General features: G+C 43.0%; 3 protein-coding genes across 8 annotated transcripts; 1 reads left to right on the plus strand and 2 right to left on the minus strand.

Annotated features, from left to right (window-relative positions):
• Positions 1–170: 170 nt before the first annotated feature.
• Positions 171–2,132, minus strand: LOC139772458 (3'-5' ssDNA/RNA exonuclease TatD). Of its 2 annotated transcripts, none has more exons than XM_071706176.1 (2): positions 1,997–2,132; positions 171–1,557 (listed from the first exon to the last, which is right to left on the minus strand). In XM_071706176.1, exon 2 carries the CDS (start codon positions 1,519–1,521, stop codon positions 601–603), a length of 921 nt encoding a protein of 306 aa, XP_071562277.1. In that variant the 5' UTR covers positions 1,522–1,557; positions 1,997–2,132; the 3' UTR covers positions 171–600. The 2 variants fall into 2 exon arrangements, with proteins under 2 accessions (XP_071562277.1, XP_071562276.1); XM_071706175.1 differs by having other exon boundaries at positions 1,993–2,128.
• Positions 2,133–3,343: 1,211 nt separating this feature from the next.
• Positions 3,344–6,226, plus strand: Naa40 (N-alpha-acetyltransferase 40). Of its 2 annotated transcripts, none has more exons than XM_071706178.1 (4): positions 3,344–3,485; positions 3,592–3,980; positions 4,093–4,251; positions 4,428–6,226. In XM_071706178.1, the coding sequence occupies exons 1-4, from the start codon at positions 3,480–3,482 to the stop codon at positions 4,459–4,461; spliced, it is 588 nt and encodes a 195-aa protein (XP_071562279.1). In that variant the 5' UTR covers positions 3,344–3,479; the 3' UTR covers positions 4,462–6,226. The 2 variants fall into 2 exon arrangements, with proteins under 2 accessions (XP_071562279.1, XP_071562278.1); XM_071706177.1 differs by having other exon boundaries at positions 5,420–6,226.
• On the minus strand, positions 4,300–10,932 carry Alpha-man-iia (alpha-mannosidase 2). Of its 4 annotated transcripts, XM_071706166.1 has the most exons (8): positions 10,687–10,932; positions 10,378–10,538; positions 8,440–9,800; positions 7,995–8,333; positions 7,539–7,847; positions 6,785–7,316; positions 6,498–6,650; positions 4,300–6,126 (listed from the first exon to the last, which is right to left on the minus strand). In XM_071706166.1, exons 2-8 carry the CDS (start codon positions 10,504–10,506, stop codon positions 5,545–5,547), a joined length of 3,405 nt encoding a protein of 1,134 aa, XP_071562267.1. In that variant the 5' UTR covers positions 10,507–10,538; positions 10,687–10,932; the 3' UTR covers positions 4,300–5,544. The 4 variants fall into 4 exon arrangements, with proteins under 4 accessions (XP_071562267.1, XP_071562266.1, XP_071562268.1 ...); XM_071706165.1 differs by having other exon boundaries at positions 10,378–10,932; XM_071706167.1 differs by lacking the exon at positions 10,378–10,538 and having other exon boundaries at positions 10,687–10,931.
• Between the last annotated feature and the right edge of the window lie 1,619 nt (positions 10,933–12,551).

A 12,551-nucleotide genomic window follows, 5' to 3' on the forward strand; every position in this document is an offset into this window, starting at 1 on the left:
GTAAAGTTTACACTTCACCATGAGAATTAACGATATACATATATATTAAAATGAGAAAGCGAGCGAAAACGGCACAACGCAGTTTCATTCTGCATATTGCACATTATTATAGAAACTGAAAGAAAATGTCAAAATAGAGAACATTGTATGTTTGAACAAACAATGCAGCATTTTATATAAAAAATTAAAGAAACTTTAATATGATAAAGATATTGTGTACACCTACACGTGTGTGTGTGTGTGTGTGTGTGTGTGTGTGTGTGTGTGTGTGTTTATACAGGTATGGGTAGGGATACAAATATCTGCACACATTCGTTCAGTACTTACTACGAACTCGTACAACAAATTCTCATCAATTTCAACAGCCTACAAGCAGTCGACTGTAAAATCAATTCCTCCAACATAAAATATTACGCATGTAGAAACTATCGTTTGGTTTATTGAAAAAAGAAACAATTGTAAAGTTTGTAAATACGAGTACGTGTAATGGCTCCAGATGAAGCTCTATGCATATTATTTAAAAATCTAATTCAATTGTCATATAGCACCTATTAGCACCCAGCATCTTATGCTTACAAATCTGATATCGAAATATTATTATCATTGATTCAAACCGAATAATTTAAGAGCGTTAAAAGCGGTAGTCAGGGCGACTTGTTCTGGCGTGGTTCGCATAAACGCCGCTACCATTTCCACGATCGCTGGCAAGGCACATGGCTCGTTACGTTGAAAGGTGCAGTAACGCTGGAGAAATGTCATAGACCGTTCGGTTAGAGCATCCTTGACGTGCACCGGCAATTTGCTGGCCCTGGTATTTGGATACATAAATGGCGCATCGGTCTCCACTAGGATCTTATCTAATGGCGCTTGGCCTCCCTCCAGCAATTGTCTGACTCCGCTGTCGGATTTATCCTTGCACAGATAGCCGGTAATACCTAGATAAAAGCCTCGATCCAAGTAGATCCGCGCCTCCTCCGCGCTGCCGATGAAGGAGTGAATCAAAACAGGCGGCAGACGGTTCTTGTACTGTTCGAGAACCTCCAGCACGTCTTTCTGCGCGCCTCTCTCGTGTATCACCAATGGCTTATTTAACGTACAGGCTAATTCTATCTGCTTGTGAAATACAGCGCGTTGCGCCTCCGGGGCTGAGAAGTCGCGGCTGTAGTCCAAGCCACATTCACCGATCGCGACGCATTCCGGATTACTGGCTATGCTTTCCAACTCGCGCAGGGTGTTTGGTTCTTCCCAGGATTTCGCGTCGTGCGGGTGCACGCCGGCGGTCGAATAAAGCGTCCCGGGATATATTCTGGTTAGCCTCAGCGCCTCTTTGCTGGAACGAATGCTGGCCCCGGTCACCATCATCTTCTGCACCCCGGCGTCCTTTGCCCTCTGTATCACGCTATCCAAGTCCCGACTATACTTTTTATTCGTTAGATTCGCACCCACGTCGACTATAATGTAATTTTCGTAGCACTGAGTCATAGATGAGGGAACAGCTTTCTCCTCCTCGGCCCTCTCCATCTCTTTTAGGCTCTTGCTTGGCTTGGAACAATGATGCTGAAGCAGATAGAGATAATAACGAGAGTTAAACACACAAGCGCACACACGCAGGGACTTGTACTTGTAGCTTGTAGCTATATCTCATTCTCATCAACGCTTCGCGCGAGACGATAGATGTATCACGTATGTGCAGTCTAATGTGTCATCGTTTTATTACAAAATAAGAACGCGGCCAGCGTCAGGGCGTCAGGGCGTCAGAGCATCAGGACGGGTAATGAGGGGGAGGGGGAGGGGGCGCGAGACGAGACTATTTTTAGAGAGCGCCCGCCGCCCCGCGTGCTCTAGCTCTAAATGCTCTTGAGAAATTGAATGTATATTTCCACAAATATGTGATATGAGCTACGTGTAAATTTCGTGAATCCGCCTTTGCTAACATTTCGCTTTAATCATTTTCGAACGCACCCTCCTCCTCCCCACTTAACCTATACCTACATACGCAACGTGACAGGCGACAGGCGACAGGCGACAGGCGACAAGCTTTAAGTCGGGAGCATTGAGCAAAGACACTCGCAGCACTCGCTCGCTGGCGGCTGGACCGTGCGGCGTGGACGCTGACGCGATCTGGACTCTGGACGAGACGATATAGTTTATCTTCTTCTCTTTTTTCTTTTCGATCCTCCGCCTCCAGTTCCCGTCACCGCGCTTGTTTTCGTCAGGGCAGAGTCGTCGGCGTCGTCGCGCACGCTCGTATCAACATTGTCGCGTACTCGACTACTCGGTATTCGGAGGTGAGACCTCGAAGTCTCACTCTCGACTCTCGGACTGCTCGGAACTCGGAACTCGGAACTCTCGGAAGTCGGAGCTCGGAGCTCGGAGCTCGGAGCCACGAAGCGGAGTCAGCCTGTCAGCGGAGAGGCCGGAGAGTGGAGGCAGTGGAGGATGATTGCGCCTTGCGCCTCGCACCAGATCGCGCGGTTGGAACGTTGGAAGTTGGCAACACGCTCGTACGCACCGATCTCTAGAGTCTAGCGACCTGCGACGGGCCACGCCGGCCACGGGCCATTCATGCGATCGGTCATGATTGGTAGATGATCTTGGACGACCCCTGACCCCGACCCGACTTCGACTCCGACATATATATGTACATATCTTCTTGCCGGCCAGTCTTGCCTCAATCCTCAATCATCGATATGCTGAAACAGCGTGGACCGATCGAACGCATTACAGAAGAAAAAAAACACGATCATTATTTATTGTTTCTCGTTCTCGATCGTCGCGAGGTGCGGGTGCGGGTGCGGTTCGCTTTTTCCTGCTTTTCCTTTTCCCAGCCTGCTGAGCCTACGGCCTACAGTGCTTGCCGCACATCCGCGATTTTTATATTGAGTAAACAATACACGTGCGCGCGCACAGACGCACACCTGTCTCTGGCTACTCTGGCTGGAGGCTGGAGGCTGGAGTCAGTGTCTGGAGTACTCTGGAGTAGTGGAGTTGGAGTATAGAGTACATACTAGATCGACAATAAAACAGCCAACGATAAGTTAAGTAGTTGGATGTTCTTTGTCGACGAATGAAAATATTTGTTTAGAGTATTTTAAATTGATAATCTTATTCGATTTTGAAATCATTCAGTTGCATTGTACTGATTGTACATACATACAACGTAACCTACGCTTCAACGAAAAAGGCGGGAAGCTTATAAAGATAAAAGAGACTGGTTTAAATTGAAAGTAATATAAATTATAATTTTATTAAGAAGATAAAGGAAACTATGTAACACAAAGGGTGTGCGAGAGCTCGGCGAGAAAAGTTAACAGGTCTGATGCCTTACAATCGAGGACTATATGCCTAAGGAAAATTGAAGACGTACTTATAAGCCGGGCCCTTTTCACCCGACTACCCGAGGTAGTAATTGTAGTAGGTAAATAAGAAAAGAAAAAGACGAAACGTCTGGATTTCTGGAATTTGAACGGACGTTAATCATGCAGGTCAGTTGTCCAATGAGCGCTTAAAGTGCTCGCGCAAATTGCCAGAGAGCCAGGCAATTTCTTAATTGCAGGCTCTTTTAAATTCTTTGGTTCCCCTTTTTTACAGAAAAAGGCTAGAAAAACAAGGCGTCAGCTTTTAGCGGAGAAAGCAGCGACGCAGCAACAGCTGATAAATAAGGCAAATGCCCTGACAAATCCTTTGGAGACTCTGCAAAAGTTCCACGAATACGCGACGAGGGATAATGACACAATCGAGCTCGTTTGCGTTAAAGCGAGAGACGCACGATCGGAGTCTCTCTCTTGGATCATGGATATTATGGAGAGAAACATGAAGGATATGTACGAACGATCCAGTTGGAGCTGGAACGCGGCTGAGAAACGGGCGGAATTGACGGAAGAAACAGCATGGTACCTAATAGCGTCGTGCAACGACAAATTTCTCGGTTTCTCGCACTTTCGATTCGACACTGATAACGGCGACCTAGTATTATACTGGTATGTATATATTTTACGTAAAATTACGCGTGTATGCGCCAAAAATAACACTTGGTAACGTGGAAACGATCAAGTACTTGAGTGTGTGTCTGTATGTATGTATATTCTACAGCTACGAATTACAATTGGAACCGTCGGTCAGGCGCAAAGGGCTTGGTCGCTTTATGATGTCAGCTCTGGAATCCATGGCGTATCAGAACCAGATGCTGAAAGTTGTCTTGACCGTTTTCAAGCACAACCCATCGGCAATACAATTTTTCTACGCTCTTGGGTAAGGAATATTTACTAACGCTATTATAAATAGAGATCAACACCCTAGCATTCTTAATATCTATATTTCGGTATTAATTATCAAAGTCCTCTGTACTACATTATCCGTAAAGCGAGTTTCTTAAAGCCATTTACATACAAACATACATCCTATAATTGTTTCATGTATTTTTATAGTGTGTATGTACAATGGTGTGTAGAACAAGCATAATATAGTACAAGGGTATGTATATAAAATGGCTGTGTAACCCAAATCTATTTTACACAGTCTCTGTAATTGACTAGTATCAACGTATTCGATTATGATTAAGTAGTTCACTACTGCTTAGTGCTTACTTTGTATCCTCACTCCATTCGTTAACGCTAAATGCAACTATTCAAATCTATACTTTGTGTTTAATATGATTCCGGATTCCGCTTAGCAGACAGAAAGCTCAAGTCGCATTTAGCGAGCTAAATGTACGTTACGTTCACAACATTCGGTCATAAATCACCAAGTGTTCTCTGCACATGCATAATATAGGAAAATATAGGAATTACATTTATCATTATACAGGACCGAAATATCTTTAACAAATAGATGACAAACTAAACAGTGTTGTACCAGCTGTGAGGGCTGTAAATGAGATGTGCTGTTACACAATACGAATTCTTATGTATTCTTAAAAATGCTTCATCCGTCTATCCGTTCTCAAACATTATCCATGTTATTTCGAGTCTTATACGTATATATACCTATACAGCTTCAATTGGAAATGCTAAATCACAAAACTTACTGTCAAGAGTTTAATGTTTACGGTCTAACTGTAAAATAAATAATATACACGAAAAAGATCACTTTTTTGAATGATATTAAACATTAATTCCATTAATAATTGATGTCGAAAGTAATCACGAAAGTATCGTGTACTATTTTTTTTTCTTTTCTTTTTCTTTCTAATTTTCCATTAATACATGACAGATTGTTGACTCATATGCGTGTGCCCGAGGTAAACTGGAACTATTTATGCATATCTTTATATCTTAAATACACGTCAGAGTTCTTGTTATTATAGTTCGATTTGAATTGTGTAACTTACTGTAATATGCGGGCTGCATATTGCAGTATAATTAAGTAAAATCTTCACACTCAAAATGGTAGTACGTTTGTACGTTTAATACTGTTCCAGATATAAATTAGACAATTCAAGTCCACCGGCCTCGACGCACTTGGACTATATAATTTTGAGTAAACAAAATTTATATGGATAAATGGAAAGCAACGCAAGCTACATTACACGTCTTCTCCCTGCGATTAGGATTGCGTCTTGTGAAATAATATCGGCAGTATTTGATGCGGGCACAAGTTTACAACGGGCGATTTCAGAGACGGCCCAACGTTGTGGAACGTAAGGGGCGCTTTACTAATAGTCCAATCCTCCATATCGTTCAGGAGCTTCGTCAAGTCTACCTCTCCCGATTCCGAAACGTTCAAGTGTCGTAGGAGAGAATTGTTGAAGCAAGTATCCAAAGCTGATTGGTGTAATACCATACCGACACCTTTGCCGGCGCCCTCAGGAATAGGAAACACTCGGAGACTGACGATGCTTAAGTCTACTGGAAGATCGTATCGAAGCGGCGAGAAGTGAGCGTGTAGATTGAATGGCAGAGAATTATGAGGATGCAACGTCACGATTGGATGCAGTAACTCCTCCGAAGCCAAATGACCGCTTAAAGATAATAACCCCGCCGGATGATTCGTTGGTACTGCAAAGGGGCAATTTGTTTCCTTCTTCTCCAGAATTAGCGTAAACATATGATTTGTCAACAGATTGTCCATTACGCCTTGCCCTAATCCTCGATTGTCATCCTGAAGTAATCTTCTATCTTGCATGATCTATTTATAACGAAATGAGATAACGTGTGTTTTTAAAATTGAGATGTAACAAAAATGTGACAAAAATTAGGTATTGCAAATAAAATTTTAATAAATTTTTTATGCACTTTTTCATTCGAAAGAAATTGCTGTTAATTTCTCTCTCTCTCTCTCTCTCTCTCTCTCTCTCTCTCTCTCTCTCTCTCTCTCTCTCTCTCTCTCTCTCTCTCTCTCTCTCTCTCTCTCTCTCTGTGTGTGCATGTGCGCGTATGCGTATGTGTGTGTGTGTGTGTGCGCGCGCGCGCGCGTCGTGTTACAGCTTACCTTTTCATTTTACACGTTTATGTTAAGATGCATACAATTCTCTGACAAGACAGAATCGACCAACTTACCTCAAGTTGACCGGATGCCATAGAAGCTACTCCCAATGGCTGTGCCGTAGCGATCATTAATCTAACTCTTTTATCTTCTATATATGCACTTGCTGCCATTGGATAATAATTTCCTTGTGTAGGAAGCTTGGGAAATCTTTGCCGTCGGATTATCTAAAATTAATCAGATAAAAAAAAATATATATATATCACAATTATACATCTCAAGAAGAAAAAGTGACAAATCTTGTCAAGAAGTAAAACTCCAAAACATAACTTTTAATTAGCTATATTCGTAATATGCTTACATTGAGCCCGTTTAAATCCGTAAAGAATTGGTCGCCGGACGCAATGTCTGTATTGAAACGCATCGCAAGCTCGTAGTTTTGCGTTTCTGTTATGTCAACCTCGTTGAATATGTGCAATCCGAGTCCATCGCTGCCGGGCGAATTGAACAGCGTACAAGTATGCCGCACGTGCGGCAATTCTAGGAATACTCTCGATAAAATTGGTCCGGTTACTAAATGAATGATCGCCCTGCCATCCATAAACACCACGTCTGGTTCCGGCTTGTCAGGCAGGAACAAATAGGCACCACTTTTATCTTTCCCGGAACCTCTAGTGCCATATTTCACAAAGTCCAGATGCACTGGAAACATGGTATTGCCTATTCGCAAAGCTTTCAACAAGCCGGATTTCCCGAAAGAGGCGGACAATTCCGGCCGTTGAGAAATTGAAAATTCCTGGGTATGCGACAAGATTGTCAGGTGACTGAAACCAGGTATCGACGGTATGCTTATGTCAGTGTTGAAAATTGTGACATTAGCTAGATGCACTTCCCTGTTTGAAAAAGAAAAAAAGATGTGCGTACAATCTCTCTTTTATTCTTTAGCGTGTGTTCAGTTTTATATATGAAATATTTTTTGCAAGATGACCCAAAGTCGGATAGATACATTTAACCGTAAGCCAGTTTGGAAAAAGCTTTATGCTACACCGTGGTATATGGTAGTTTTTCGGGAGATCAATTTCTCTTTAAGTACACATAATCATTGTTGCACTTACTTTGTATACGATGCTTTGTGCAGCGCGTGAACTATGTACGTAGTAATACCAAATCCTGGTACAGTTGCTAAAAATGATAGTTCGTATCTAGCCGCGGACAATGCGGCTGGACCAATCCAAACGGGAGACACTTGACACTTGACGGTCTGTCCTCGTCGATCTGTAACTCTGACGAATGGTGTCGAGACAATCAAAGTTTGCACTTTTGTTCTCTGTCTTGGGAGGGGATTGTAAAGGATAATCTTCCTCGACGGCTTGTCGTCTCCAAGGTTAAGAACGTGCTTCTCGCCCACACTCGTGTGATGTGACCTTCGAGAAGGATGTGTGTGTGTGTGATTATACATTTTCCACATAACATTATCAATATATACGTAACATTAAACGTTATATAAATGCATGTGTGCGATTGACGAACTTATTGATTATTACTCGCGAATTGTTCTGGTTTTATCTAACCTGGTTTCATCCAACGAGAAATACACAGCTTCCACATCGATAGACGATACTTGAGGAGTTCTTAATAAATGCGCTATAGATTGTTGAAGTACATGAGCCGAGTTATTCAACGCCATTATCATCTTCTGGGCGTAATCTATCACAACGTTGTCCCTGGCGGTTCCGGTAACTCCATCGTGATGTTGAAACAGCGAGTGCCACATCCTGGCTTTGCTTAAACGGGACGCGAGGCTACCTTCTACTAATTGATCGTTGCCTCTGGCCCAAGCTATAGCGGCTAATGCTTCCGACCCTCTCAAAGTACCCAACAATACACGATCCAATCTTTTGTGAAAAGGCCTATGGAGATTGAAGTATACAAGTTATATTAGACGAGATTTACTCAAGTGCAGCCGTCGCGAAAGCGTTGCGCGAAAGCGATCCTTTTCTAAGGAAACTTTTGTACCTAGAGGTATAGTAGCCGCTCCAATAATGATCATCTCTATCGGAATACGTAAGGAAATCGCCGGACAAAGTGGGAAATTCATTTAAATTGCGCTTCTCTCTGACCGCCTCAAAGTAATCGCTCAACGTTCCAAATTGTATTTGGACGTTCAAATGCTGATTCTCGTTCATGTAGTTGAACAGTTTTTGATAATTGTCATACTGAGCTTCCCACTCGGTGAGATGCGTATACCTGAAGTCGTCGCCTAAAGGCGCGAGTACCACGTCGGTTTTGAAAAGTTGCGCTTTCTTACGATACTGATCCAGCAGGAGCAACGCTCTTTCCGCTACATTCGCACGAGTTATGGTTTTCGGCGGGATCTTCCACGGGCAACTGAGACCGAAGTTCTGTATTCTGTAAAAATCAAATTGGCAGCACACTTTCGGATCCGGTCCGCACGTATGAGGAACGTCGTAACTGTAAAACGGCATGACGTGAGTGAAAAACTCTGTGGAGCCGTCATTGTCCCACAATTGCCTCCAACGGAATTCGAGATTTTTCCCCTTGGCTAGTCTCTTCTTCACCGAATAATGAACCCGCTGTATCAAGAGGTTCTCCAGGCCCGAATTCTTCAAGAGATATGGCATAGTGGGAGAAAGACCAAAGGGATCGATAGCCCATCCTGAATTTGGTGTGTAATCCAGATTGTATTTTAGCCACTGATGACCCTCGGTCAATTGCGTGAGTTGAGCGATCCAGTGAGATACAGATTCATCCGGCATGACCCATCCTCCCGACACAATCTCCAATTGTCCGTCGTGTATCAGACGACGCACCTCGTCCTTAATCTCTTTGGATTGATCGTCCCACCAAAGTTTGAAGAATGATATTTCCGCCCAGATGAACTTGCGCCTCCTGTCCTCGCTCAATTTAGTCACCATATTGTTCAATATGCTCCTCGTTTGGAACATGTAGTATTTCTCAAAAGTATTTAACCATCCAGGATCGTTGTGCGAATGGGGCACGACGAAAACTTTTAGTTTTCTGTTAGGATGCCATTGCTTTTCGTCGTACGCAATGTTCCAGCCTTGCTTCCAAACTCCGCCATCTGGATTATCAAACTCCAATTGCTTGTACAACTCTAACATTTGTATGTCGACCTCGGGGACTTTTTCAACATAAAAATTACACGCGAGACCTTTTCCCGAACGTGATACCGTAGCGTCGGAACGATTAAAATGACGATTCACCGGTTGCGCAACGGGTACAAAATTATCTTTGATTTTTGCCGCTTGCTCCTGCAGAGCGCTCATAACTTTGTGATGTTTGTCAAAATCCTTTTCCAATTTTGTCAGTCTGTTCTCAAAATGGAGCCACTGATTCTAGAAAGAACAAGTAATTTTTGTAAATTGCAGCAAATCTGGCTCGTGGGAGAAGATGTGCTTGAAAGCGAATCAAAATATCAATTTTTCATCAGTATCAAAAAGAAGTGGATTGTTTGCCATATGCATATACATATATCGAGCCATGTAAAATAATTTTTCAATATATTTAAAAGTCTGAAAGAAAGAAATTGGATAAAGATATATAATCCTCTGGCGGTTTGATACGGATGATGATGGAATTAAGAAATGTTTTAAATCTTTGATTAACTTGATTCGTTAAGTCGACCTAGTAGAGCATCCTCTCTCTATCTGTGACCTGTGTGACCTCGACTCGAAATAGACAAAGAAAAAAAGAATAAATCATTGCGAGGGATATAAAATCAAAACGTGACGTCAAAAACTGGAATTTTTCTTCGAGCTATTAAAGTCCAGAGATTACTTAAAAAAGCATCGTAGCGTTGACGACCGAGTGTAGTCAATAAGAGAAAAGGAGAATGAGAAAAAAGAAGGATGATTCTTCACTTAACTTAATCGAACCTGATGCTGTATTGAAAATAGTGTTATCAAAACTCACATTGCTCATGGAAAGCTTAGGACCCTGTCCAGATGGGAGAAGGATCAGATCCATCATTAAATAGATCATCACGCAGCAGGCAAGGATCAAACCCACTCCGAGAATGGCAATAGTCCTTCTAGTTCTCATTGTTACTAGTCTTACTTTGCATTGAATTTAAGCTGAAATTTTACAGCAGTCGTAACTAAATCTCGAGACTAAATCCAGCAGAGCTCACGTCACAATTTCATAAATTTCATCAATTTCGGCTGGTAGCTGAATACTGACAGAAGTCACAGAAAAGAAGTAAATCTCTTGCGCGATCTTAACCTAATTTAACCACCGCTTGCGAAGGGACTACATGTTAGGGACGGAGCATTTGTATTCTCAATTGTCCGACGCTTCGGAGCCGTTAGCAGGATCACAACTTGTGATTGTCATAAATCCAGCTTGCTACTTCGAACTTGGAACTCGCGTCACGGTTAAACGATTTATTCGTCAACCACGACAAACCACGACGTCGACGACCACGACCACGACGCTGCCTACATCCTATACCCACATCTACACAATCACAATGGGCGCGTTCGAAAACGTCACCCGAGTGCACACGAGTATACTCCCTTCTCTTTCTATCTCAGTGAGTTAGAAGGAGAAAGGAGTATACCCGTGTGTACCCGGGTGACGTTTCCGAACGCAGCCCTACACAATCACAATGGGCGCGTTAAGGGTCGACAGGAGTTAGAGTGGAGACCTCTGGCGGGTTGCTTAGCTGCGAGTCCGTATTTTATTTATTATAAATTTTTTAAGAACCAAAATGGAAAATCCGGCTATGTACCGGGTTGCGGCTGATCTTACTGATTAAAACGAGCAGAAGTTTAATGAGATTCGTTAATTAATTTGGCTAAAATTTGGGAAAAACCGTTTCTAAGCTGCTTTTTAGGCCTGAAAAGCTGCTTTGAGACGGTTTTTCCCAAAATTTAGCCAAATTAATTAACGAATCTCATTAAACTTATGCTCGTTTTAATCAGTAAGATCAGCCGCAACCCGGTACATAGCCGGATTTTTCATTTTGGCTCTTAAAAAATTTATAATAAATAAAATACGGACTCGCAGCTAAGCAACCCGCCAGAGGTCGGTAGTGTTACTCCTGTCGACCCTTAAGCCCGTGTCACACTACGTATCGCGGACGCGGATTCGGATTGGGATTACGGATCGCGGATCGGATTCAGCCAATCACAGATGAGCCGCTCGTCTACGATTGGCTAGATTACGATCCGCGATCCGCAATTTCAATCCGATCCGTGTCCGCGATACGTAGTGTGACACGGGCTTTAAGCAGACACAACTGTAGAGTTCGTCTTATCAACACTCTGCGCTGATTGGTTAATTCTAAAAGTAAGAGCCAATCACATTCGACTGCGACTCAAGGTGGAAGCACATAAAATTGCAGGAGCCATGGGCAGAATGCAGAAGCCATATGCGCATGCGCTATGGTATTTGTAGAGCTCTACAGATACCATAGCGCATGCGCATATGGCTTCTGCATTCTGCTCATGGCTCCTGCAATTATGTGCTTCCACCTTCAGCGGCTTGGTCTGCTGAACGCCACCAATACCAGCAGGGTGGAAAAGAGTGGATTCAGTGGATGTGGCTACGTAGTTTACATTTACATCCGTTTTCTCAGTTGGCTTTGGGGTAGTGTAGAGTCCCTATATAAAGTCTTGTGTACACGATACTAGAAATCGGTCCGAGTTTCGGTTTAAGCCAATCAACTTGCAGCTCTTACAGAAAAGCAGCAGTTTCATTGGCTTAAACCGAAACTCGGACCGATTTCTAGTATCGTGTACACAAGGCTTAACAATGACTACGTTTACACGGCACCGTTAATCGGGTTTTATAACATCGGTAGTTGTCAGGAAGACCAATCGTAATCATTCTTCAGAAGAATGGAATAGCTGTGATTGACTCTGTTTACACGGCACCGTTAATCGGGTTTTATAACATCGGTAGTTGTCAGGAAGACCAATCGTAATCATTCTTCAGAAGAATGGAATAGCTGTGATTGACCGGCCTAAGAACTACCGATGTTATAAAACCCGATTAACGGTGCCGTGTAAACGGAGTCATGTAAACGCAGTCAATAGCTGGCACTGGTGTAGCACTGTAGCGTGTAGCGTGTAGCATAGCATAGC

Source organism: Temnothorax nylanderi, unplaced genomic scaffold (assembly GCF_030848795.1).
Source record: "Temnothorax nylanderi isolate EJ_2023f unplaced genomic scaffold, tnyl_v1.0 TNYL_tig0049_pilon, whole genome shotgun sequence".
NCBI lineage: Eukaryota > Metazoa > Arthropoda > Insecta > Hymenoptera > Formicidae > Temnothorax > Temnothorax nylanderi.

Bases quoted from the DNA above. Each gene is read 5' to 3' on its own strand.
- LOC139772458 (XM_071706176.1), bottom strand. From the start codon at position 1,521: ATGGAGAGGGCCGAGGAGGAGAAAGCTGTTCCCTCATCTATGACTCAG.
- Alpha-man-iia (XM_071706166.1), bottom strand. From the start codon at position 10,506: ATGAGAACTAGAAGGACTATTGCCATTCTCGGAGTGGGTTTGATCCTT. The intron at 9,801-10,377 runs GTGAGTTTTGAT...TGTTCTTTCTAG, and splicing joins CTAAGCTTTCCATGAGCAAT to AATCAGTGGCTCCATTTTGA. The intron at 8,334-8,439 runs GTACAAAAGTTT...CAATCTCCATAG, and splicing joins AGCGGCTACTATACCTCTAG to GCCTTTTCACAAAAGATTGG.
- Naa40 (XM_071706177.1), top strand. The intron at 3,981-4,092 runs GTATGTATATAT...TATATTCTACAG, and splicing joins GGCGACCTAGTATTATACTG to CTACGAATTACAATTGGAAC. The intron at 4,252-5,419 runs GTAAGGAATATT...ATACTGTTCCAG, and splicing joins CAATTTTTCTACGCTCTTGG to ATATAAATTAGACAATTCAA.